The 27,895-nt window shown below is 40.5% G+C and overlaps 1 protein-coding gene across 6 annotated transcripts; it reads right to left on the reverse strand.

Moving 5' to 3' along the window:
* Positions 1 to 12,489: 12,489 nt before the first annotated feature.
* cep170ab (centrosomal protein 170Ab) lies at positions 12,490 to 27,823 on the reverse strand. Of its 6 annotated transcripts, none has more exons than XM_016666227.1 (20): positions 27,678 to 27,823; positions 25,442 to 25,519; positions 24,284 to 24,429; positions 24,100 to 24,189; positions 23,272 to 23,350; positions 23,006 to 23,064; positions 22,471 to 22,621; positions 21,397 to 21,534; positions 20,825 to 21,277; positions 20,368 to 20,732; positions 20,158 to 20,277; positions 19,930 to 20,062; positions 17,997 to 19,448; positions 17,212 to 17,455; positions 16,829 to 16,937; positions 16,553 to 16,714; positions 15,640 to 15,728; positions 15,224 to 15,317; positions 13,330 to 13,381; positions 12,490 to 13,203 (listed from the first exon to the last, which is right to left on the reverse strand). In XM_016666227.1, exons 3-20 carry the CDS (start codon positions 24,386 to 24,388, stop codon positions 12,950 to 12,952), a joined length of 4,149 nt encoding a protein of 1,382 aa, XP_016521713.1. In that variant the 5' UTR covers positions 24,389 to 24,429; positions 25,442 to 25,519; positions 27,678 to 27,823; the 3' UTR covers positions 12,490 to 12,949. The 6 variants fall into 6 exon arrangements, with proteins under 6 accessions (XP_016521713.1, XP_016521711.1, XP_016521697.1 ...); XM_016666225.1 differs by having other exon boundaries at positions 17,997 to 19,445; positions 20,362 to 20,732; XM_016666211.1 differs by having other exon boundaries at positions 20,362 to 20,732.
* Positions 27,824 to 27,895: the final 72 nt, after the last annotated feature.

Consider the following 27,895-nt stretch of genomic DNA (forward strand, 5'->3'; position numbering starts at 1 on the left):
TGACAATATTTTTCAATTATGAAGTGTAGAAGAGGATCAAAACCTAAGTAAACCACATTAAATTATTCCTTCATTTAACAGACTTGTTTTATAGTATTTTTGCCACAATAAAAAATTTTTTTTAAATCCATCCTTTTTTTTCTCCATTTATTTACGAATTTATTCATTTTCACTTTATTTACTTCCATGAAAAGCCTGAACACAAAGGCAGGAGAAATGAATTTGGTAAATGTAAAAGATTTCCTCACATTCTTCAGATTCACTTTAAGAATCCTTCTTTTAAACAAAGAAAATGATTTCTGTCACAACCCAATTTATGGAATTCAAAACAGAATTAAATAAAAATACATTTAAGAAATAAATCCTGCAGAAACCTGCCCTTTTTTTTAACCACGTTTTGTTGATTTGACGTGTTTAGTTTTGAAGCAAAAAACAAAAATAAATGTTATGAATTTAAGCCTTGAAATCTACAGACAAAGTGAGACAAACTGTGTTGTAGAGAGCTGTGAGCATCACCTTGACGGGCTCCTGCGGGGCGGGTCCTGCCATGAGAGCAACACTCCTTCAAACTTCTCCGACCGATGCGAACCAGCAACTCAGTCCCACAAGTCTGTGCAGCTCTTCGTCTTCATTCCTCCCATCCACCTCACATCTTCACTCTTTGCTGCCGTCTCCATCTCTCTGCTTCTTCGCCGACCAGAAAGGGCGTGTGTGTTTGAGCGTGTGTGTGTGTGTGTGTGTGTGTTCCTCAGCTCTCGGTTCTTCACACATCCTCAAACAGTTCGTCCAGGCTCTCTGTGTTTCTGCTACTCGCTGGAGGAGGAGAGAGAGAAAGATGGAGGACCACCTCCCACCCCCTTGCTCTAACGACCGATGCAGCGCTCCTTTTGCCTCCTCCCTCCTCTTCTTTCTTCTGGGTCTCCTCATCATCTCTCCTGTGTGTGTAAAACTTGTGACAGAGACCATTTGGCTCGGGCAGGGCATAATATTCTTTATGAGACTCTGAAGCTGTTCTGGACGCTCATTCGGGTGCCTGCACATTTTCCCCACAGAGCTGCTCACGAAGAAAACAGTTAGCAGCTTCTGTGAAGCTTCATCTCATGGCACACATGAGTCAGCACTACACGGTCCAACCCGATCACCACTCTGCTTGAATTATTGTGCTTTTCAGTTCACTATTTCGCTGCACTTACTTACATTTCACTTCTGCTGCTTCAGTTTCAATGGTCTGCCTCTTTCTCTGTGGTGGTACAAAAACAGATGAAAAAAATGCACACACTTTATTTAACTCGACTCCTTCCTCACAGATGAACGCAGCGTTGCCTGATGGCACAATAACAACATATGCTGCTGACTGCAGGCAATCTGTGATGCTGTTCATCAGCCCGGCACTTTGCACTGAGAAAAGTTGAATGAGTGTAAACGAGGAAACCCGTTTTGCAGGCCTTACAGAGTTGTAGTGACTGGACAGAGAAGAAGATAAACAGATCTATATTTTCGTGATCTTTGAGTTTGACTTGGTAACTAAGGTTCCTTTCATTTCAGTGAATTTCTCTATTTTGGGTTTTTAGTTTCTATATACAGTATACTGTTACTTTATTTTTATTTTTTACTTGGGTTCCAGATACAGGACTCATTTTTTTTGTTTTGTGAGTTAGAAAATTCGGAGATGCTCCAAATAATTCAGTTTGTTAATATTGATTAAAGATAACACTTGATTTGAAGGAGTGTGCATAAGACTGACATGACATAACACCTGTCATGAGCATGAAGGAGCCTTTATGAATGTCTATGACTGTTATCATGAAGCGTCACTCGGTAAATAATGACACTTTTAATGCAAAGTTGCTCTAAAAGTTGCATTGAAAGTCCATTAAAAGTGCCAGCTTTGCACTAAAGTGTTATTATTCTGCAAATAATGCAAAGCTGGCACTTTTAATGAACTTTCAATGCAACTTTTAGAGCAACTTTGCATTAAAAGTCATTATTTACCGAATGACGCTTCATGATAACAGTCATAAACATTCATAAAGGCTCCTTATGCTCATGACAGGTGTTATGTCAGTCTTGTGCACGCTCTGTCAAATAAAGTGTTGTTACCTGATTAAAAAAGCAGCACATATAAGCTACAAAAAAACCCCAATGAGATATTTTAAGTTTTTATATTTTCCTGAATGTAATTCAGTGTTTATTCAGTTATTACAGCTGATCAAGCAGGTAGCTTTCAGCACAGCGAAACATTTACTTTTGAAAACTGTCTTCATTTTCCACTTTCTGCTGCATCCCACGAGTCACACCAACAGAGAGCAGAGCACAGAAAGCTACTAATTGAGTTTTAATTATAAAGACCTACGGAGCACTAGGTGAGGTTGGAGATAAAGACAAAGTCATGGCAGATGAAACTGCTGTGTTGAGGACAGGTGCCCTCTGCACGCCACGCTGTTTGCAAGAGTGAGGAAGAGAGGGAGTAAAACAAGGGGGTGAGACGGAGGTGACGGAGGTGACGGAGGCGTCTGACTAACTCCCAGGAGAGGTGAAGGTCCTAAAGCCTCACATACGTGGGCGAGCAAACTTCATTTCAAAACTCAGTGAGAAGCACAAAACGAGTCCCGTCTTCTAAATGCATAATTTCAGCTGAAGCTTTTTAGAGCAGGGCTTGATTGTGTGGAGATGAACAAACTACTGCACACTGACACGATCACACGACTTCAAACGCTACTTTATGCACTTGACAGTCATTATCTTCAGCACAAAAACTTAATTAATGCTTCTTATCTTCACAATCTGCACTGTGAGCAGCATTCCGACTTTGCAGAAAAGTGTACAAATCAAACTGCAATTAGCTTTAATTAATGACAAAGAAAAGATTGTTTTTAACCAAACATGGCAAAGGAAGAAGCCAAGAGTAAACGGTATAGGACCTCTTTTTTATTAACTGAATATGAACTTTAGTTTTTTTTTACTTCTTTCCCTTTTCAGGACAGTTTTATGGGATTGTTTTAAAAATGCTGTATTAACAATATGTTAGCATCATGTCAGGATCTGAAAAAAATGCATGAGAAATTATAAGGAGGGGACATAAAGCCAAATCTGGTACTTAGTATAAATAAATATTTCTGTACTGAGTTCGGCACAGAAAGCAAACAGGAATTATAGCCGTCTTCTCTTGACCAGATGCTGTGAGTTTAAGGTCAGATCCAGAGGTCGGACAGAAAGTGAGAGAGTTTCTGCAGAACGCTGCAGGGCGGAGTTTTTAATTGAGTGGCTCTTCTCTGCCACATAGGTTCATGTATCAATTTTTCCCAGTCGGTTAGCCTTTGCTCATGTGAGTCTGGCCCAAAATCAGCCTCTTGTTTTCATTTCTCTTGAGCTTTTTCACTTTTTTTTTCATTTTGTAATAGCCACACTTTGTTGTATTTAATTGGGAATTAATTTACAAGAACAACACAAAGTAGTGCCTTATGAATATGAAGTGTTTCACAGTATGAATCAAGTTTCCTCCCAACATCTTAGGGGAGAATAATAATTCCCAAATACTTCACAAATGTGTTAGATTTGGTTTATCATATGAAATCTAGTTAAACATATTTACTACTCTATCTTTTGTTCCAGAGGTACGAATACTTTTGCAAGGCACCGCATCTACACACAGTTAAGCTGACGCCTAAATGCTCTCATTTTAGGTGTAGTAAGGTGCCCTTAAATTAAAATACTGAGGCTACTACGGCATCGTGAGGATGTGGGTTAAGTTAAAAAAAAAAAAAGAAAAAAGTCAAAGGGCAGACCCAATCTGCCCCCAGAGGAGCAGGATTATTGGGTTTTCTACTAAAGTTTTAAACGAATTAATTCAAATGATTTAATGGGTCGTGTTAATATTTTGAGAGAATTTTGAACTTAACAGAGCTGCCATTTTCCTGAGGGGGGGTTGAACTGAGAGCAGCAACATAAATTGTTTTTGGATGCAAAAACCAGATGGAAGCTGAAGACTTGCAAAAAAAAAAAGGGATTATTAAGGTGACGGCAAGGAAGCCTTCAGACTTCAAAGAAGACTTTGTGCTCACCAAGGGAGATAAATAGTCAAAATACCAACTGAAACATGTAAAAACCTGCTCAGCAGTTATCATGAGAGTTTGCTTTCTGTACTGCTAAATTCAAATTTTCCATTGATTTTTATAGAACGATATAAATAATTTTCCCCATGGAGTTTCCTAATAAAATTCAAGTAATAACAGATAAATTTGTCTTTTGTTTATTGATACTCGCTTACGTTGTTTTACCATCCCCTGACAGATACCTGTCTCATTTCCAAAAAAAAAAAAAGCAAATTCCTCACTGAATGAAAATAATTTATAACCCAGCCTGCGGTTAATCGATTTTTCTTTTTATTTGTTTCCCATTCATAATCAGATTCAAATGCACCTTCTGTTTATTTCCTTTCACAAACTTTAATGTTTTCACAACTTAGGATCTACAATGACCTGCAGATGACCTAAGCTCTCCCCACAGACTCTTCACTTACTGCCCAGACTGATTTACTGTCTCCATTTACTCCTGTATGAATAATGTCAGCTGCTCTTTCAACGTCTGCTCCTTCGAAGGACTGTTCTCTGTAGGCGCTTGACCTTCGCATCAGGAGCAGGTTTGGACATGTGAGCAGGATATGGGCTTTTTATAACAATACAGCCTCAGACCAATTTGCTGCTGTGAAGCGGACTGGGCAAGGTGGCATGGCCAGAGAAGTGGGCCCAAAGCCAGACTGTGGACTGAGGGTATTTAAAGGCTCCACTGAAAAACACATTTTTTGTTTTTGGAGTGTTTTGTCAGGGAAACATCAGATTTGCATAAAGTCATAAAAGCAAAATTAAGGAAATTTACATCCTGGTGCTTACGTTGCTTCTGAGAAACGTGACGAAGAAATCCCAGGCACAGGTTTTGCTCTGTACTTTAACAGGATTAGTTTTCATTTTTACTTGTCACATTGCCTTTGTTACTGCTTCCCTTAAAGGAGAAATAGGCTTTTTTCCCCTTTCTTCTAAAATTAAAGCACATTCATGTCTCAAACTAGGAAAGATATTAGAAGATTTTTTTTTCCCACCATATGAATACACTTTGAAAGCGGAAACATTGTTATTTGGTTGTTTTAACTTCTTCTCTACAAAACGACCAAGTTCCAGTGCAAACGGTCGGTGGCGGTCACACCAGGAAATTGTCGACACAAACAGTTTGCCAACTGCAGTCACTGCATTGTTGCAGCTGTGAATACTAATGAAGAAAACTGCCAGCCCGCTCAGTTTCTCTCGAGGTCACAGTTCAGGAAGCGTCCCTTGATCTGCAGCCTTTTCGAGTGTTGCTGTGTGCAGGAGGATTCAGGGGTCACAGCGGTCTCTCTAGTTCCTGTCCTGTGTCCTTGTGCAGGACGTCACCATCAGGCAGAGTCCGGTCTCGTTCTCTGACTCAAGGGACTAATTCAGAGCTGTAAAATCCAAGCGCCACACAAAACGGCAAACTCGGTTTAACAGCGGCTAATTAAGTAATAACACAACAAGACAGCGACACTCTTTGTATAATTGGTAATTGGGAGGAAATATGAGTATAAAGGAGCCCTGTGTGCCCGTTTTAGTGCATCTCATTATGTTTGTTTTCATGTTTCTGCTTTTAACAAGTCATGCCTTGTAATAAGTAACAGCCAATAAGCATTGAAGCATCCGGATTATGCCTTGCTGTGAAATTTATCACAAATATTCCCTCTTCTAGAACACACAGTACTGCTTTTCAATAAATTTCTGTTTTGTTGTAGATTGAGAACTAATCTGACATCCAACAACTGCATTGTGTGTTTGTGACTGGCAATAGCCTCCTTAAAGAAGTAATGCTATGTACTGCAAACAGTGGCGCAAAAAGCGCATATGCACTGAATGCGACGCATGGGGGCGCTGTGGAAGGTATTCCTACTTGGCTGGAGCGTGATTTTTTTCCCCTCCCCATTTAAATCGAGTTGTCGTCTGATAACAGCTGGCTACTGATACCAGACGACAGAAAACAAGTAAGAGGGACAAAGATAACAAAAAGCTTTTCAAAGTGCTTGAAGGATGGCAGGTAAGTTATTTCAGTTTCTAAAGAGGAGGTTTGTAAATATTCAGGTTAGTTTCAGTTACTAATAAAGTGACAGATGACTGTTGTCTTGCAACTGTGTGTTGTAGTTAGTTACAGAAACACTACTGAGCTGCGCTCCTGATCGCTCATGTGCTCAAAGCCCGAGTACTTTGGGGATTTTCTGAGATTTCTTTCAAAATACACACAACGATTTCATTTCTACATACCGTCTATGCTGTACGTTCTGCTGGGGCCCACACAGCAATCACCTGCTTCAATAGCTTACAATCATCAGCAAGCAGACGGACTGACAATCGGTCAGTCCAGCCAGTTATCACCTCTACGCCTCCACCTGCCTGCCAACCAATATCGACAGCTTCATTCCACCGACACCAGTGGGGAAGAAGTAAAAGTATAAATGTTTCAAATCTAAACAGCAAACATGATCCAAGGCAGCCCAGAAAAAGAGTGAGGAACCTGTGGAGCGTGAACCAGTCTACTCTCCTGGCCTGGGGTCTTTCTGCATAGTGTATGCCTGTTCTCTCTCTGTGTTCGCATCGGTTCTCTCCATCCCAGTTCTTCCTACCATCCAGGAAATTGACCGTTGGGTTACTTGGTGTCTGTAAATTGCCTCTAGGTATGAGTGTGTGCAAGGTTGTTGGGCATGTATACCCTAAATACCCTGCAAGTATAGGTAGCGCAAAGATGGATGGATGGATGGATGGATGGATGGATGGATGGATGGATGGATGGATGGATGGATGGATGGATGGATGGATGGAACCTTACTAGCTGTGATATATGCAATATGGTACAATTGTGTATTCTGTGTTAATCTTGTATATGATCAACACAAGTATTTTTCTTGTTGCTTGATATAAAGTGTTTGGCGTTTTCCATTTAAACATGCAGTAAAGGTAAAAAGAAGAAGAAGAAAAAAAGGTAATCAATTCCTGTAGGAGGCAATGGAGCTCTGCTGCATGTAAAGGCAATTCACCTTCATGAAGACAGATGAACTGCAGGCGTACATACTGAGCAGCCTTCCAGTGGAGCCATAGTATGTTAGACTGAATTTCTTAGCATTACATTTACATAAATGATCCGTTTACATTTTGCATTATTTTGGTTGGTTATCAGGATTAAAATTCTGAATTTGTATTTTATTTTACTTTTTTGCATTTAAAGTCAGTTGAAAACACTTTTTTTTTTTTTTTTTTGACTCTCCAAAAAAGCAAACATAATTTCAGGATATCTAAGCCACTTGTCAGGCTGCTCACCCGCTCCACTTTGTCTTTATGTCGTAGGAGGATGGTAGCAGAGTAGCCCTGCTGCTGGACGGCGCTGTAGCTGCTGCTTTTCACCTGGGACACGCAGGCCAACAGAGCCGCCGGGGTGGCTTCATCTTGTCCCTCCAGCCGAATATCAGCTGACAGCTCCATTAATGACCTGTGGACTGATGCCGTCTGGTTGGGGGGGGGGATTGAAGACACACTCTCATCCACACACTGGAAGATGCTGTCACTTCTGTCCTCCCTTCTGCTCTTCTTTTTAAATCTGTCTTTCAAAAGCTGAATCAGCTGCTTCTGGTCTCTCTGCTGTCTGACGCTCAGTACACACCTCGCTTGTTTGTAGCCAGAAACACCAGAGTATGTTCGCTCTCCAATACTCACAGGGGAGGGTGTGTGTGTGTGTGTGTGTGTGTGTGTGTTTGTGTGCAGCTCGTCAATGTAATACACCTTCCCAGGCGGGAGGAGGGAGGCAGTAGGCTCCAGTCTGCTCTTCTACAGGATGAAGGTGCAACAAAAGCTTCTGCCTGATTGCGTTGTAGCAGGACCTGATGGGGAACAATGCGATTACTCAAAGTGTGAGAAGATGTTCCAACATAATGATATATATTCACATAATGCAATTTATCTTTTCCAAAGGCTTGCTCCTTGCAGAAAACATCGCTACGGAGAGGCACGGAGAATGCCTGAAGGAGTGTAGCCTCAGCTTAAAGAAACCTTCGGCGCACCACGCTGTGAAGAAAGCCACAGACACAAAAGAAGAAATCAAACGCGGTGGCTCAGAAATGTTATTACACTTTCGGTTTGTGAAGTAGATACAATCGGCGCTGCGAGAAAAGAGCGACTGAAAAGATTTACTGCAAATCATGTTGTCAGCCTCTGTTATTTGGTGAAAACTACTTATTCTTGTTCACGTGTTCTCTTCTGTCTATAGAATATGACTGTGAAAATATATATGCAGTGAGGCCATTTTTATTCTACTAACTTCAGAATCAGAATTAGCCTCATTTGACCTCAATGAAGACACTGGAATTGATACCAGAAGTGGGTGTCCAGGATGTGTGGGGACTGCATAGATGTTAGCTGCCATTTTCCTGACCCTCGCTCTGTAAAAATCCTGGATGGGGTGAAATCCAGATTGTTAGCGGCAGTTTGGACCTGTCCTGTTTTGTCGCTGAGCCAAACCAGACAGTGATGGATGACGATGGGACAGAGTGAATAATGGCTGTGAAGAATATGACCAGCCGCTTCCCTGGAAGGTCGTATCACTTGAGTTGCCAAACCAAGTACAGTCTCTGCTCTGCCTTCTGCTGACCGGTGTTGAAACTTTTCCATCTGAACCACCCAGACTTTCACTTTTTTCAACCGAAGAGGAAAGGTTTCATCAATAATAAAAAAGAGTGAAATATGTAAATGCACAACAAAGGAGTAGCGTCATTCATCTTCTTCTTTTTCACAGTAAGGATACAGAGGTGCTAAATCATCGGCGACACTGTTTCACTGAATATCACACAGGGCACAACTGATGGATGTTTTTATCCATATTCATTACAGTTTCATATGTGGAAGCTCATTTTTTAACTTTATAGTTCAGAAAGAGCTACAAAAATAGTGACTTCTGCAGAGATATATTCTTTCGGAGCCATACAGACCCATTCAGTAAATTAGAATATCAGTGAAAAGTGAACATTTATTTTAAGAACTTTATCACTTAGTCAAACACACAGAGGGGATTTTTTGTTTGCTTTGCAGCCTTCATTTCTGTCAGTTATAATCATTTTCCGCTTAATGAAAATGTGATGTTTAAAATTAGACCAACAAAACAAAAAGAAACATTTGTAATACATAAAGGGAGCTTTAGTGAAAAGTTTTTAGAAGGTTGTCAACTTCCAAAAGATCTGACAAATGAGCCTAATTGTAACATATATTGTAATTTATTGATATGACTGTAAGCAGTGAGAATAACGGTAACCAATTCTAGCACCTTGTAAATTGGTAGGAATTCAGAGAAACCATTTCCACTCCAATGCACACCTGCAGAGGAGCTGATGTGGCCCAGCAGCTGTGCTGAGAGCTGATTGCAGTAGAAGGAAAAAAAAAAAATCTACACACAGCTTTCACGGCTTGAGGAAGTGAAGCAGACGTGCAATTAGCAGAGGGTTAACTTTGACATGGTGACCTCTAAAATCCTATTCGTTCTACAGAAAGCGTGAGAAACGAACGGCAGTAAGAGGAACAGCTGAGTGTGAGACGTTAGAGGCCAAAAGGGATTCTGGGAGAAAAAGGAGGATAAAGGAAACTAAACAGCGACACAGTTTTCTTATTGGCTTATCGTAGATCTGATCTAATAATTTATTATCTTCCGCTTGACTTGAAATGAACTCGTGGTGAAACAAATTGATTTTTCTTATCCAGAATGAGTGGCAGAAACTCTTTGGGGTTTTATTCTTAACTCTTGACATCCAAATGTATGAATTATAAAGTAATAGAAATTTTTTAGCCTTTTGTTGGGAACACAGATTGTTTTTGATCATTTTGCTCAGAGACTTATCAATGCATTGTCAGTGCATGTTGTTTCTTATAGTCTGAATCTCGTTGCATTTCCTTTAGGTAAAATCAATACTGAAGTAAATCAGTGCCCACCAACATAACGTAACAATGTTTATGGCTGTTTTAATCATTCTCTGTTTAATAATAGATGCAGAACTGCAGAGGAAATGTGACTTAAAGCTATTATTTCTTGTGAAATGGCTGTGACTGGCACAATTTAATTGAGATTAAATATTTCTTATATTTCATTAATGATAAATTCTGCTTCTCTGTTTATGTTAGGATAAATATCTAATGAAACCTCAAACATGCAATGGGATGCCCAGTTGCTAACAACAAACTTATTCACTGGGATGTTGCTGGGCAGCTACATTTAAAAACCTCAGCAGTACACCAGTTAAGCTAACGTTTATTACAATTTAAAGTTGTTTTCAAGCAGCAACAGCATTTATTTTAATATGTTAACTTTGCATAGTGCTTAGACTGAATTGTGAATTTAAAGTGAATTAAACTCTATCTTTCTCAATATGCGCGACACCAAACTACGGAGTTATAAAACGATTAATGAAACTACAGATGGGGCTTTCTGGTTTTCACTCAAATGTTTTTCTCTTACATTTGTCAGAGGTTTTTGTGCTGCACCAAAAAAATATGTTTTAAAGCTTTGGCTATGCACTGTACAGGTCTAAAGTATCTAAACTCTAACCACAGACTAACAAAAAATGAACTATCTAAGAGCAAAAACCAGTATAAATCTACAGCATTTAGATTTAAACCATCCCAATATCATCCTCTCTCTCTGCGTCATACTTAAAAAGTTACATACACATACAAAAAAAAAACAAACAAGCAATAAAGAAACCGGAGTCAGTCACAAACAAATAACCAAAAAAAAATAGTTTGTTTTTTTTATCCAGTTAAATAACAACAAAGACAGTCCAAAAATAGGTCATGATGATCATGCATTTTATTGTAAATGAGACAAACGAGACATGTATTGCAAGGTCAACATCTAACCGAACAAGATTACAAAATAAAGTCATACAAACATCAAAAAAAAGAAAAAGAAACATCATCAAATGCTTCAACAAATTTGCAGAATTATAGAGAAAGCGTGCTGAGCACAAAATAATTTGTCTCTATTAAAACTGTTTTGGCTAAAGTTTTTTTTTTTAGATAGATCTTTTTAGGGTACATTCAAGTGTAAACATTGGTTTGAGGCAAGACGTTTGAAAGCCTACGGTCATTAGACAGTCACCTGTTTGGTTGCATCATAAATAGTAAAATGCAGCTGCAGGACTCAGAGGTAGTCCCTGTCTATGCTGGCACTGACACAACATTTTGTTAGCGGTCCGTTTGTGGAACCCCTCATGTCCTGGTAGCTGGTTTTAAACCCTGCTTTTGGTGAAAGACATAAACATGATAAACGTGTGTCGTTTAGGAACGTCATGTCCTGGTCCCGCAAAGATTAATGAGACGATGCAAGTTTATCAGCACTTCAAGCCTCCGAAGGAACAAACTCCACCTCAAACTTTATTTCCTACTGTCTCCACTGATTGTTTGATCCAGGGCACTTGTGACAAAATTCGTTTGCGAGAGAAAAATGTACCCCATGAGCTACGTTTGCCTTTATATTGTCTAATAACAACCAGTTTCTGTTCTGATACACTGAATTCTAACCACATTAACACAAGGAGAGGACATTAAGAGGAACTTCAACTAAAGACGCCCTGCAAGGCCAGTTCATTTCCTAAGAAGTCATAATGGAGATTTGAGATTGGAAAGTCAGTACAGAGAAAGACGGATAAACAGGAAAGACGTGGAAAAGTACTTTATATTTATTTAAATAAATAACTATGGCAGCAAAAAAAGGACACTTAATCAGATTTGTTTTGGTTTCTGTTCTGATACAGTTGGATCTCTGTAAAGGGCAAATATCACATTGTGGATCCATAAAACCTCTAACAATAGAAACAATTAAAAATAATCAAATTAGTCTTTTCATTGTCCTTCAAATCTGTTTGTTGTTGACAGCAAAACAAAGCCTATGTAGTCACGCCTCTCAAAACAGAACATTAGCATCTTATATGTATGATGACCTGCAACCTGGATACTAAGTTTCTGATAGTATATTTGAAAAGACCTGTTGAACATGAATGTGTCAAAAAGGAAAAAAAATGTTGATAATATAAAGTAAGTAGTAAAGCTCCAGCAGGGAGTCAGCAGCCAGACACTTGAGCTGTTTGTAAGCATAAAGTTGATTAGGCATGACTAGTCTGTCTTTTGGTGTTTTTCATTTTTATTTTTGGTTTCTCACTGCTAAACATCTACTCATGTTCATAGATTGCATTACATTACACCAGTTGCTGGACTGAACCAATTGGTTTGATGTCATTAGTTAAAGTTAAAAGTAAAAATAAAATACTTCCAAAATGTGTATAAGTATTTTATGGAATCAGAAAAATTAAGTATGAATCAACAGGAAGCTGTATGTTTGTAAAAAAAAAAGAAAAAAAAAAAGAAAGAAAATCAGGATATCTGCCCTAAAAAAAAGAAAAAAAAAAAGAAAGAAAATCAGGATATCTGCCCTATAAATTAGGATTCTGTGTCTGTTTTACTATTATGGGACTTTTGTCTGTAACCGGGACTTGAGGTCAGTATTACCTCATTTAAAAACCAAGACAAGCTCAGTTTTAACACTCCATCAATATGCTTTTATCTCATTTTGTTTAAGTATATTGGACAAAACTAACCTGCAACACAAAGACACATGGCTCAGTTTAAATACTTCAGTCTTTTCTTAACTGTATTTCCTTTTGACACGCTGAAGATCCAAAATGATACATCTGACAACACAGTCAACAAACTTTGCCTTGACAAAACCTTCACTCACCTTCTTATAGCTTCAGCGAGAAAAAAAAAAGCCATAAAAATAACTAAACCCCACAACAATGTCTTTTCCAAGGATGTCCTGTCAGTTTTTATATATATAAAAGAATCATTGGATGTAATTTTCTTTGTCAGTTTTCGGATGCAACACTCTTGCCTTGCTTCGTCTCTTCTGTACGCTCTGAGGATCCACAGGGCTCGCCAGAAAGTTCTTCACGCCTGGGTGCTGACGGTGTGCTGGATGTCTTTGTCTCTGTTCTGGAATGCAACGCCTGTGCCCCCTGCTGACTCCCAGGACTCGTCCTCTGGTCACTTAGAGGACTTGTCAGGCCCATGCTGGACAGGGCATCCAGAGTGCCGTCTGGGTCCACCATCATATCGATAACTGAGCGGAACAACCAAGCAACATAACCCCGGCAACGTTTAGCATCAAATTCACCAGAAATACTATGCATAAAATAATTTTCATATGGCAGCTTATTTTTGTGATGAAGGGCTATTATGCCCATACCTGAAAGTTGCTTCTCCACACTCTTCAGGTCTTGAATAATTGTTGAAATCTCCTGTTAAGAACACAATTTAGACAGATGAAGGATGCTTGAGGATGTGATTAAGTAAGTAAGGTTCTCAAACACTGAGCCAATCAGCCCAACTAATTTCTTTTTGCTGCAGAAAAATTTGGAGCTGAGGTCTTTATAAAGAGTAATGTTTTACAAGCTTTGTGACTTGGTCTGACATTTCTGTTACAGGTTCATGTGAGGACACACTGATGTAAAAATGTATCTCCCTACACCATAGAAAGGTTAAATGGGGCTAAACTTGTAACTTTTTTCTCCATATTTGTTTTATCTGTTATTTGAAATAAGCAGTGAATAAGAGTACAGCTTCAACGTCTTGCAAAAGCAATCACAGAAGCAATAACAGGTCTTTACAGGTCATTTTTTAATGTTAAAACCAAAAACATCAATGCATTTTATTGCAAAAGAAACAACTCTGCTGTCTTTTTTTTCTTTTTGACTCCACTAGATGTGTGTCATTTATTCTGGAGCACCAAATGTAACTACAACTGTGTTTTAGCTATGAACGTCCAAACATACAGACCAAACAGAAAACGCCAGAATCTCTTAAAGAAACAGTAACCTTCAACTGAGAAGAACCCAATGAACAGACAAGGAAAGGAATACAAAATGCAAAGAGCATCCAAACGAGGAATTATCACTGCATTAAGAGTCCCTACAGGATATATCATCATGATGTGGTGAATAATTGTGCCGTAGTAACAAAAGAATACATGAGACTAGTGCATATTTTTGATAAAGTTCAAAATATCACTATAATTAATTCTAAAATGACATTTTAGTCTTTCTCTAGAAAAATTAACAATTTTGTTGACCCCTTATGGACCAGTGAAGCTATTTAGTTTTGAACCTGTTTCATTGTGAATAAAGTTAAGGTGGTGTATGAATACCAAATGTTACTTGACACTGACTAAGAAGTGCTTTAATGCCATCTAGTGTTTGGAGTGTGAACTATGTAATGTTCATGGTAGCAGAAGGGTGCAATGTGCAGACTACATGCAATCTGACTGATAAACTCGGTAAATCGTCTTAGCCTTGAGCTAGAGTCCCCAGTAATAAAAAAACAGATATGTAGACTCGGTAATGATTTCTACAACTGTTAAATCAGAATAGAGAACATGGGAACAACATTCTAAGAGATATTTCTAATTTTGGGTTTGATGCTGTTTAGTTACATCAGGCAACTAAGGAATGGAAATTAGTAATATTCGTATTAATAAGCAATTGGTGGAATTTAGATTTAGGTATTTTGACTATGCAACTATGAGTCAATGATTATTTTAGATTACAAAAATATGTATCAATTACTGTATATAAGTATATATTAGCAAAATGGTTTTTTTTTTAACCTGAAACAGTATTTAGCTGCATTTGAAACGCTACAGGGTGAAAAACAAGGTTTGTTTTAAAATAGGACATTGGTCAGCTAACAAATTTAATTTGTACACCAATTTATATTGTTTAAAAAAAGGGCCATGAACTCATGGGACTGTGCATCAAATGGATTTTGCTGTAATTAACGGTATTTAAAACACTGCAACAATGAAACAGCAATAGTTGTTAAAAGGAATATATTTTGGCTGTGTTTCAAAGTCTTGCTTGAGAACTTGCATTGTCAATAAAATAATCAACACAGCCGGATTGAGCAGTCTGTTTCACTTCTTATTTGCTTATTGGATTGAGTTAGCATCATGCCCAAATTCATGCAGGTGCAAAGTTCAAATAACCTCAACATAATTTAACATCTGACAGACAGCAAAAAGCCTGCTTAAAAATCAAGCAGTATAATCAAGAGGAGTAACTGAGAATATCAGAAACATTCATCACCTTGTTGGAGCTCTTGAGAACTAAGGAGTCGTGCTCTGCTTGCAGTTTGGTCTCAATCTCATCCCATTTTCTTTCCTTATCCTTGAAAAGAATCCTGGAGGCCGAGTTCAGATAAAAATAGATAAAAGCACAATAGAAGAAAAACGCTTAATATAGCTATTGTTAGAAGTATTAGCTGACAGTTCAGATAATTTCTTTCTGGCAATGTCTGCAGATTGTAAAACCCTAAAACCTTCAAGCTTTCGTCCTAATGACAAAATGTAGTTCTGTTTGACAGAGAAAATCTCGTTGATTTGCCATTCACACTTTGCCAATTTGTCCAGTTCTAACAGAAAACACAGAATACATAAATACACGACAGTAATTTATTTCTGTGTTAACAGCCGATAAGTACGCGGTTAGTTTACAAGGCTTACCTGACTTTACAGGTAGTTTTGTCCACAGACTGTCGTATTCTGGTCGAAAGTTGAGTCACAGAAGCAAGCAGCACATTGTCAAGGTACAGCTGATGGAAAAAAAAGGGAGAGAAAAAACTGTAAATGTTCTAACTGTACTTGTTCTGATAGGAATGATTACAATACAGTTTAAGTTGATTTATTTATTTTATTCTCTTTACATTTAACTGCAGTTTCTGAGGTCAGAATGAAGAAATGGATTGTGGAAACTGGGGATACATGCAGTACCTTGTACTGGACAAGGGCATGAGCAAGCAACTTTTCATCCAACATAGAATAGATAAAAGTTCATTTAACTTATTTTCAACCTGGACAGGGATTTTTTTTGTGGATGAATTTAACTTTATGAAAGATTTTCATGAAAATGGATTTCCACAGTATGTCACGGCCACCACAATGTTTCACAGAGGGATGGTGTGTTAGGTGTGATGAGCAGTGTTTTCTGTTGCACATATTTGAGGACCATATATTATTATACACTGTTTTGTGCCTGCACCTTCCTAAATTAGCTCGTCTCGACAATATCATGGCATCATTAATAGTTTAATTTAATTTAGTTTTACTCACAATGTGCCAAATTACAAGCTGGGGCCATTTTATAGCCAGTTTTATAGAATTCAAATTGGCCCAATTTCAGTTTAAATTAGTCCAATTTATTGCAGTAGAATCAGACTGCAAAGTCTCATACAGTCCAATATGATTGTCATTACAGTCACAGTCAGTGGATCAAACAAAGCCAACTGGAAAACCCAAGTTACTGCATGGAGTTGTTGACTTTGAAGCAATCTGTCCTCCTCAGCAAGCGCTCTTGCATGTAAAACACCTGTGCAAAATGTACGACTAACTGATGTTCGATAATGGGGCTCGGACTCACATCGTCTCTATTCCATGTCTGTCGACGGATCGAGCGAGAGCTCTGGTCGTTTGAGCTTCGTTGTCGTAGCTCCACGGTTCGCCCCTCGCCTGCCGGAATCCTGCTCTGCTCTGCGGTGGAACCACCCAGATCCAAACCATCATCAAATACCGACTCATCCAACTAAAGGAAATTAATAATAATTATAGAGAATTCAAACATTAGCTCAGTTATGCAGTCCTATAAATAAATATTTGTTTGGTCAGCAGTGTTGATGCTCATGTGATGTGTTTGTACCAGAGCTCCGGGGTCAGTTGCTGCAGGACTGACTGAGTCAATCTCTCCAGCCACATCATGAATCTCTCGTGCCAGCATTGCTAAATCTTTGGCTAAATCCTGGCTGATCCTGATTAACAAGTAAAAAGCAATGACATCATTACATTACACCTAAAAATGTCAACTTCCTTTCTATGTGCTAGTGTTTATCATCCCATACCTCATGCTCACACATACCAGAAACTACGATCAGAGCTGCACAAATAAAAAGCAATGAAAAAAAAACCAAACATCCCATGCGGCGAAAGTAACAACAGCATTTTTGGAAGGAGCTGACATCCTCATTGTTGCATCTAAAAATGGACTTCATATTGCATGCTTTTGAGCTCTTCTCACCCACGCACCTGGCTATTTCTTCACTGTGCGCTGTCCAGTCTCTCATGTACTCATCCTGGTCCCTGGAATTCTGCTTCACGCTGGTCAGGCCTGCAGGGTTGGGCGTTGCTGGAGCTGAACCTCCTAACTGGGCAACTCGGGTCGAAGGGAATGGCCTCGTAGGCCCCTGCTTGGATATGTGGCGATTTGAGCCGTACTCATCCTCAGAGGTGGATGCATACTCCACAGGAACACGGCGCCACCGAGTCCCAGCTTAAAAGAAGATACGAAAGAAGCTAAACCTTTAACACACAAAGATTTCTGGTTATGGAGAATATGAAGACAGCATCATCTAGGCACGAGTGGGTTGACTGGCTTCAAGGCAAACAAACGTTTTGAAAAGAAAAATTCTAAACATTTTTGTTGCGCCAGAAAAACCAACAAGGGAATTTGGACTTCAAAAATGTCTGAAAATCAGTGCTGATGTTGCCTTTTACAGTAAATATTAACCGAAACAAACAAAACCAGTACATTTGGACAAGAAGGAGCAAAGTGATCGATTATGAAAGACAACTAAACTAAATGACATTATTTCCTTTTTGGAAAAGTCAAATGAGCATTAAAAATGTGTTTTTGAAAAATGAAAGAAGTCATTCTGTCATTTTGCACAAACATTTTCTAATGGCTATGCAATTCAAAATGAACAATGATATAAAAGAACAATGATGGAAACACAGGCATTGACACCAAAGAGATTGTTGAACAGATTTCAGTGACAGACAACATGGATTCTGGTGAAAGATTTTCCACTTACATGCAGGTGTAATATGCCCATATGATGATGTTCCCTTAGTTTTATCAGGCAGCTTGGAGGCACTGTTAGCTCTGGCTCTGGGTCCGGATAGTGAAGCCACATTTGAACCTCTCAATCCCTGTCTGAGAGCGTAATCTCCTGCTGCACTTCGGCCGCTCGGCCCTCTGCTTTTAGCCACGGTGGCCTCCGAGTCGCTCTGGGCAGATGGAGACCCGACCCTTGGTCTCCTTGGTTGTGCTAGAGCCTCTATTCTAGACATTCCCCTTCTTGCTATCCCTGTCCTGGATGTGGAACTGGCAGTTGATGCCTCAGAAGCCACTGACATCCGGTCCATATCAGCAGGTTCGGTATCTGATGACTCCCCCAGGCGGGCTCGCCTCAACAGGGATGTCCGAGTGGGTCTCGGCTTGGGAACATTACTGGCTTTGTTTGGGGCAGAAGAAGGTGACGGCTGTGTCATCTTGGCCCGACTCGACTTGGTGCTGGCCCCAACTGTTTGGCCTCTAAGGTTTGAACTCCTTGAGTCTTGTGTGGAGATAGGTTGTGAGTCGGAAAGGAGGGAGTTGGAGTTGATGTCATCGTCAGTAAGGTCCAAGGATGTTGAGGGGTGACTTGGTTGTTGAGGGCCAGATGTTCTGTTCTTCCCCCTCCTGTCCAGAGGCTCTCTGCTCCCAGTAGGGCCCTTGTTAGAGGTGCAGACCACCGTTCTCTCCTTTTGCTGCCCGGTTAGTATCCTGCGTTTCTGAACTACTTTTCTAACGCCATCAGCTTGACTAACTGTGCTTGTTGTGTCTACGTCTGACTCTGGAGACATGGAACCTTCAATAGACTGACTTGGAGGATCACCTTGGTCTGACACAGTGCTCTCTAGAAAAGCTGCCACAGCTTCTGAGTCTTTCTGCATAGAGACACTGTCTATGCCCCCGTCCCTACTCTGAGTTTTGGCTCCTGTGTAGGCATCGATACGTGGAATAAGTTCTATGGGCACACTGGAACTCGGTTTCTCCACAGTGAAACTCTCCTGCCTCAGTAGTGGTTTCCCGGTGCTCTCTCTAGTCTTCTCCTCATCCTTCTTTCTCCTCCTTGCCTCCTCCATTCTCTTCTGTCCACTGGTCAGTGGACGTGGAGGGACTTTGCTCAGGACACCCGACTGACTTGATTTACCACCACCACTGTCCTGTGATTTGGCCGGAGAAGATCGACTTGGGCTACCGCTCTGACTGCCCACACCTCCAGTGCCTTGAACACTTTGTTTCTTTCCTCTGGATAGCCTTTCATCTGGATTCTCTTTCTCCTGAAGCTCTGTATCCTGCTTTTCACCCATATCTGTGTTCAGACATCCACCCTGGGTCTTCCTTCCCAGGTTAAGTTCTTCACCAGGTAGCTGTGGTAGGGTTCTCCTCTTACGTTCAGTGTGCACAGAGGCCATGTGGATGGATCCACTTATTTCTGCTGAAAAATGAGAAAATCTTTTCATGAAATGGCATTAAATCCATCCATCCGTCCGTCCGTCCGTCCGTCCGTCCGTCCGTCCGTCCGTCCGTCCATCCGTCCATCCGACCAACCAACCAACCAACCAACCAACCAACCAACCAACCAACCAACCAACCAACCAACCAACCTACCACCATCTATTCAAAGCTGTATCCTTCCATCCACCAATTAGTCCTTCTTTCTCCCTTCCTTCTATGTTTTAATCTTGAGTTGCACCATTAACAGAAATCATAGGTTTAAACTTCCCATAAGCCATTGCTTCAAATGTTTTGGGATTGTAATAATCTTTTGTCATCTAAAAACCATTTAGGCATAAAACTGCTACCATGAGTCTTTATAGGCTTTTTGTTATTGATGCAGTTGCAAAGTGTATAAAAATACTTTTCAATAGATATGCAAAATAAATGATGTGAGTGATCTTATGACCTAAACTGAGTACCTCTGTCCTCTATGACCAGGGTGTGACTGTCCCCTCCGGATCCCTCAGGATCTGTCCGAATGTGGCTGGCAGCAAGAGTAGCCCACTGTGACACCCAACGAGGACCACCAACCATCAACTCTTCAGACAAGAGCTAAATCACAAGAAAAAAATGAATTGTACTCGTGTATTGCTAAAAACAGATTTAGTCTTGGTTAATCACTTTAAGTCAGAAGAATGCTTCTGCACCTCTGTCTCCAGACGTCCAGGCTTTCCTCTGTCTCTCGAACCAGACCTCTGTGAAGACAACCTCTCTCTTTGATCAATTCCCCCCATCCTGGAAACACGCTGCTCATCCACACCAAATACCTGGAAGACACAAATGAAAATGAAATAAAGCCAAAAGAGTTTTTGTGATCTGATAAGTAAAAAGTACAGAAAAAGATGTCTAACCTTTACCTTGTCAATCAGTTTCCTAGCCTCTTCCTCTTCATTGGCTCCGTTCTCCAGCTCAATGGTGTAAGTCCCTCTGTCGCTATATTCATCTCTGTGTCCGTAGCACTCTTCACGACCACCATGCTGATGTGGTGCCGAGCCACGCCGCCTTTCCACCAGCCCGCTCTGCCTTTTTGATGCTGAAGACTTGCAGCGCCTTGCAGGGCTGTCCTCTTCTGCAAACAGGCCTTCTGGTACATTTGCACGACCTTCTTTTATGCCGGCGCCACCCCAAAGCCCCCATGAGCGCTCCTCCAGCGCTGCGGCCCTGCGCTGCTCTCCAAGAGCATTCTCTGAATCGCTCTGAGTGCCATCCTCGTGTTTACTGCCTGCCGTGTGTGCGTGACACATTAGAATGTCCAAGAAATGACTGTGTAAAGGAAGAAATTAACCAAATGCTTCAACACATTTCATCACGCACCTTTGAGACTCCTGAGATGCACAGGAACATCGCTTTTCACACTCTCTCCATCATCCTCTGCCACCGTCTCTTTCAGAGCCAATGGCAGCTCATTCTGGGCCAGCCAGTCAGCAACTTTAACCTCCGCTGCCACCATGGCTGTCTGAAGCGGACTCAGGTCTTCTCCGCCAGCCCTCTTTGGGCGGGGTCGGGTCTCTGGTCCTACTTTTGCCACCCGATCCTTCACCAACATTTTGCCTGACGCCCCGGGGTCGAACTCGATGGTGAACGAGGCATGGCCATGGATAGGCTCCACAGCAGCAGCGGAAGCGTTGGTCTCTTGATCTTGTGGAGGAAGTTCACTGAGTTTAGCTGCGACGGGAGCATCCTTTGTTGGAATTTCAAAGTAGCTAGGTTCTTGATTTGAGACTGCTTGAGGCAAAGACTTTGGGATCTCTGCACTTCTCTTGGTGTCTATAACAAGGAGAAGAGATTTAACAAATTAAACTTCATAATTTCTTACTTCCTTTATTACATCTTAGGATTCCGAAAATAGCATTGGTCATGTGATATTTCTGAAAAACTGATCGCACCCATTTCTGCCTTTTCCTTCTTCCTATCAGAGGTTTTTTCGTCAGGTTTTCCAGGCTGCTGATCATCGGTGTCTCCGTCTCCCCACCAAGCAGGCTGCCCATAAAGGGGCGTGCCCCTGTGTAAAACTGCTATGTCTCCTGTTAAAACCAATGTACTGGTTAGTCTTATTGAATGGAGGAGAGATTTAGGAGCGGCGCATGGGGGAGCTTGTAATGTGGAGAAGACTGTTTGAACTGGGTGCAAACTTCACAGTTAACCATTTTCCCCAAATTGAAAAATGTAAGTGGAACAAAAAAAAAGAAAGAAAGAAAATAAATCACCTAGCGACTGGAACGAACAAATTTTCAGCTTGATCAAGCCTGACCAGATGGAAACTAAAGTATATAATCCTTTTCCAATCAGTGAATGCATTAGGTTAAAGTGCGACCATGCTGCAGTAAAAGTGATACGCTTTTGTGTGGAAGGTGTTACTGCACATCTCAAGACGTAAAAAACTATAGAAATAGTAAGAAGCTACGGAAAAGTAAACTGTTTCCTCTATGGAGGTATGCTAAGTCTTTATCCACCGTGCTACTACAGCTGGACTTTGGCCACAGGAAGTCCATTTGTTCCCACCTTGGGAATGTTTTGTCGACTTGACAAACTGACCCAGATTATTCTGCAGGTAAAAATAAGTCTGCACATATGACAAAAATTCCCAGGTTTCATCCTTTCAAGCTTGCCCTCTCTATCTTGTAAGGGGGAGGATTCGGGCGACCAAAGGAAAAAAAAAATTCAGACATTTTTTCAGAGAATTAAATTCCATACTAGGATATCAGAAAGGTAAAAATCTGCAATAAGATTCAAGAAACTAATGCAGAATGTGCAGCTCCTATACAATTAGACAGGAAAATATCAAGTTACTGGGAAGTATGTGGGTTGGTGCAATTCTTCTAACAATTTTTCTACCACTAATCTTTTGATGCGTTTTCATTTATTATATCTAATTTATCCATAAGTTAGAAAAAACAACCCTGCAAAAAAGGCGTGTGCTGTGTTGGACTTTCAGTTATTCCATGGATGTTAAACCTCACCTACTGTCTTATCCTCGGGTTTGCCGGACTCTGGAGGTTTTGACGCGGCTCCTTCTGAGCCCGACGCCGCTTCTGCCTCTGAAGGCTTCGCCTCACATTTCTCTGCAGGTTTCTTTTGGATCATCTGAAGCTGGCTGCTCAGCTTCTCATGCTGACGTTTGAGTTTACAGAGAAAAAGAAAGGAAGCAACACGATAATGTCAAGCTAATGAATAAGCTGAATGCAGACTCTTTTGCCGTATGTACTCACTTTTGCATGTTACTGAAGGCTTTCTAACTATTAACGCTGGAATTCTGCAAGCTCATTAAGATAAAAACCTTTCTCTGCAGCTACCTGGGCTTGACAAGATGAAACGGCGCTTTCATCAGCTGTGAAGCATTAGATTGGTTCAGCAGAACTCTTTTATTTCTTTGACCACAAAGCCATGGAAAAAGTACAAGGCTGTCCTGTTTTGAGCAGACAGATCCACTTGGTCTGCAAACAAGCTTTTATTTATTTATTTATTTATTTTTCACCGCACAGCATGCTGTCTAACCTTGAGCGCCTCCTCGGGAATGTGCAGCTCTCCTCGAACCACGGTGAACAGGTTGGTATGTGAGGTAGGTTAAGGCAAATGTTGGGTAGGTCTGCTGAGCACTGAGAAACAAGCACTGAATAGCCTTATGTATAATGCAACAGGCGGAGTACATTGAGAGTTCACATCTATTCACAAACAGATAAAGTTACACGGCTGTCAGTGGTTCGTGTGTGTGAGAGTCATTTAGTTTGGCCTCTTTGCACAGTAGAACTTCCGAAGGATATCGTATCCAAACCTCAGTTTGTCATCGGTCTTCAGCGTGACGTAGTCTTGCTCCTGTATTCTGACGTCATTGACGAAAGTCTGCAAAACATAAGGTTAAGACCTGTGTAAAACGAGCTGTTCACTTTGCAAACCTCTCCACCATCTTTCATGCGCAGAGCTCAAAGTAGTTCAGTAGGGCCAAAATAACGATATTTAGTTGTTATGGTTGTTACTACATAGGAAATTGATTTTTGAAAAGTAGTCTAAAGTCGGGCTTCGGCAGATTTTACCAACTCAAATGTAAGGTTTTCTAAGACATTTTAAGGCCATTGTGAATAAAATAAACAAAAGCAAAGATGCGTAACATGACAGAAATGTTCAAAACAAAATTGCATATTTTATATTGTAGTACTGATGAGCTTTTTAGCACAGAATGCCAGCCAACTGATGATAAATTTACACTTTCACATGACAGACACAAAAAAACCCTATCTTGCTAGGAAGGGTATATAAGTTGCTGGTTAGCGGTAGCCTCAACCACCTCAAGTCACAGAATGTAATGAAAATGTCTGCATGCTTCTGAAATGTTTGCTTAACGTTCCATGAGAAAAATAAACTACAGATATTAGATTAAATAGTCCTACCAAGACAAAGTTTAAGACCTGTGATTATCTTATTTAAGGCTTACTTACATTTTATTAAATTAACTTAAGACTTTTTAAGGCCTTACTTTTAGATACATGAATTTAAGTATATCTGGTGTATCACTGCATGCAGTTAGACTCATGTCTAGCATTACCTTTATTTGATGGAGCCAAGCTAAGGTTTCCAAGCTCACAAAAACTCACCCCATTTAAGCTGCCCAAGTCCTTCACTTTATGTTCGTCTGCGTTTGGTTCGTAGTTGATGACAGCGTGCTGTTTGTCCACGCTGCGAGACTGAATCACACACAACCCCGTAAGTTCCATTTTCATTTATCAGAATATTTGTCAGCATAGGGAAGGGCAGCTGCGAATTAAGTTCATATCGTACCTGCAGCATGAGCTCACAATCATCCCTCCCGACGAAGATCATCTCCCGGGGAAGACGATGGCGCGTCCCGCCGCTGCTTACCAAGAACCAGGACGTCAGACTCATCTCTGCCTCAGAAGATCACCTTTGACCGCTAGTGCATCATGCTGAAAATAAAAGAGGAGAGACAAATCACAGCTCACACTTCATTCAACTAAATGATGAGCACTAAGAATACCAGCTGGGTAAATTACATATGTGGTGGACAGAGGGCCCTGCAAAAATGTTCATAGCACTTGACAGTCATACTAAAACCTCATACTTCAATCTATTTGATAAAAATACAGCAGACAGGTCAAGGAGAAAGATATGGAGAAGAATAAATAGGGGTAGATTATAAATAACTTTTAGCAAGTTTTGAACCTATCCCAGAGCACTCCTCAATGCATGGGACATGGAAATGGAAACCACATGGTACAACTGCATACCTACCAAGACATGAACGTCCACCTACACTGTGGTTGTCCATCTGTCAACGGGGGAAACCATGTCGCATAAAACATGTCTGGTGAAGGTGCTCTAACTCTCTGGCCTAGATTTAAATACTAATTGTTTCAGAAAATGTAAATTGGGAAACATGAGACATGGTGGTGGCAATGTCATGGTGTGGCAAGGGTGGGCATGATGGAGAGGAGGAATAGTTTGAATAAAAGTATATGTATGTGCCCCCCACTTTGCAAAATAGCTCAAACTTTTTTAGATTGCATATAATTTATTTAGACTGAAAAAATTTAGTCTAACCATGCAGAGAAAAATGGTTCCCCAAAGTATTGACTCGGGAAGGCTGAGCACACTTTTTTTTAACGATGTTTTATTGAAAAATATATTTATTCTTTCACTGTGCGTTCATAATTTACTTTGTGTTGGTCTATCATAGCAAATCCCAATATATTACAATACAGTTTAGGATTTTGAGAAAAGAATGTGTACAATATCAAATGCTTCTCCAAGACACTATGCAGTAATCAAATTTTCCCTATCTTTGCATGTGGTTTGTGCATCATGTGCACAGCTGCTATTTCTGACATCACTCAAGGACATGGACATGTTCATTACTGCCTATGGTGAAGATAAAGTGTAAAAACCAACTACAAGCCTGAAAATCTAGGGATGGCTTACAGAATTTCCGGCATCCTTCAAAAGTTGCCCTGTGAAGTACTCCTAGGAGCTGCCCTCATAGCAAACCCAGAAGTCACGCTGAAGAAAAAGAGTCAGAAAGAAGCAGAGGAAACGGTGATGACATTTGATAGATTATGAGGCTGTTATCTAGCAGGACAGAGACAATGATGTGAGCAATAAGACAGCTAATTCTGTCAGATTCACACAGAAGCAAGAGGAAAACAAGTTTCCTTGCAAATGCAAACCCCTGTGTCTGCTCCTCGGGATCATATGACTTCCATTCTCACCCTTTATTACAGCACACACTCTGAAAACTGCTGGGCTATTCATTCAGTCCAGAGGTTTGGGTTATGCTGCTGGGACAGAGATTGTGTCATTTTAACCAAACATTTGGCCCAAAACTGTGACCTCATATTGTTGGTTTCTTCACAGAACGTCGTTTATAAGTTCAGACTTTACTGGACCACTTACACATTTAATCCATTGTGGTTTTTAAAATTAACAATCATTCATTTTGGGCTGAAGGGTGGTACATTTATCAACACTGTCACAAGCAAGCGAGTCCAGTGTGAGAGTGAATGATTGTGTGTTTCTGTTGCCTTGTGATGGATTGACAACCTGTCAAGGCCCTACCACCCACTGGGGAGTGGTACCAGTGACCCTACTAGGATTAAGCAGGGGTACAATATAAACGGATGAAAAATAACTGATTTTAACCTGAACATCACTGTTTAAATTTCTTCAATTCCTTCTTAAATCTATATATTTACAGTTATATAAGACAAAAATCCTTATTTTTGCAATAAAGCAGCTCATTCAAGTAGTTAGTTTAATTATAGCAAAGCAATATATATAGATTTAGGTATTTGGTATGAAAATTAGGCTTACATGGGCATAAAACTGAGTGCCAGATGGTAGCAAAATTTTATTTTCAATATAACAAAAAATATGAACTATCGTGTGGAATGTAATTTTTAAGTAAATCAATGTAAAGTTGAGGGAAAGGAAAAAGTTTGTTAGAAAAAGGTGGAAAAGCAAGCAGTATAACTGCAACTTTGAGAGGCCAGTGAATCAAAACCAATTCAACAGTTTCACAAGCAGTTGACTGAAGCTCAAGTTGATCCTTCAAGAGTCACACACACGCACCCACACACACACACACACACACACCCACACACACACACACACACACACCAGCCATGAATCAAAGATGACCAGAAATTTGTTTTTACCAAGGCTAAGGAGAAAAATGACTGCATTGATGTGTAGCAGTCCAAAATCCTCTTTTCACATTAAAAGTAAATTCTTATATATATAACCACATAGATAAAAGATGTGGTTGATCTATATTTCTCTCTGAGTAGTTAAGCTACATATACTTGTTTCATATATATTTTTTAAACTGTGCTACTGAAATGTATAAACTTTTCAATAATATGACTACTTTACATAGATGCCCCTGTACCCACATTAGGTTGATGTTCCCCCCAGCAGTTTTTAAAGGCCTGCAGCAACCCATGGAGCTTGCTGACTCACGCTCTGGATTAACAATATAGGTACAATCTAAAGATATAATTTCGCACACTTTGTTATTTCCAATAACTAAGACATTCCCCCCGTTGGGACACTACCCCATGTGGAGGGCTTTCAGTGGCAGGGCCCATACTAATGTCCCAGATTTCCTCGTAAGACTATACGCACGGCTTCACCCGGTACAGTAAACGACAGCCCCTCCGTCGCGCCAACAGGCGGACACAGATGATGGGGTTGAACAGGCCAATGCCAGAGCCTGTAAATTACCCCAGTTAGGCCATGACTCGATGCAGCGCTTATAACGAGAGCCGTTCAAAAACAGAGACACAATAATATCCAGGCCCAACAATCTATGCTGCAGAAAAAATAAGAAAGATGCGGGAATAAACACGGAGCCGTGAGTCTAATTACCGACATGATCATCTGGGGCGTCCACACTCATCCTTGATATTCCTCCTCCCTTTAAATCCTAACACTAGACTAATTCAAGCGGGTTAACAGAGACGAGTCTCACGTTTTTATTTTCAAAAGCTTTCCTTTCCGGTGTGCTCTCACGGACCTCCAAGCGCTATAATAAACGGCGAAGCCTTGCATGTCTCACCAGCAGCGATGCTCATGTCACCGCCTATATCCTCACAGCCGAGGAGGCAGCAGAATGACTCAGAGCAGCAACGGCAATCTGCGGAAGATAAATGTCTCTCACCGTGCAGCTGCCTGATGGACACCCGGCATCCGACAGATAGCTAGATAGGTGAATGTGTGTATGAAGAGGATTATTCTGAGCGCTGGAGCTGCTCCAGCAAGCTCCGCTACCCAACCCAGCTCCTTCAGCGCTTCTACGTCTTTGCCTCTCGGTGGCGCTGTGAGCTAGAATTGGGAGAGCAAATGGGATTATGTAACAGCAGGCCACAGCCTGGAAAT

Source organism: Poecilia formosa, unplaced genomic scaffold, assembly GCF_000485575.1.
Source record: "Poecilia formosa unplaced genomic scaffold, Poecilia_formosa-5.1.2 Scaffold11, whole genome shotgun sequence".
Lineage (NCBI taxonomy): Eukaryota > Metazoa > Chordata > Actinopteri > Cyprinodontiformes > Poeciliidae > Poecilia > Poecilia formosa.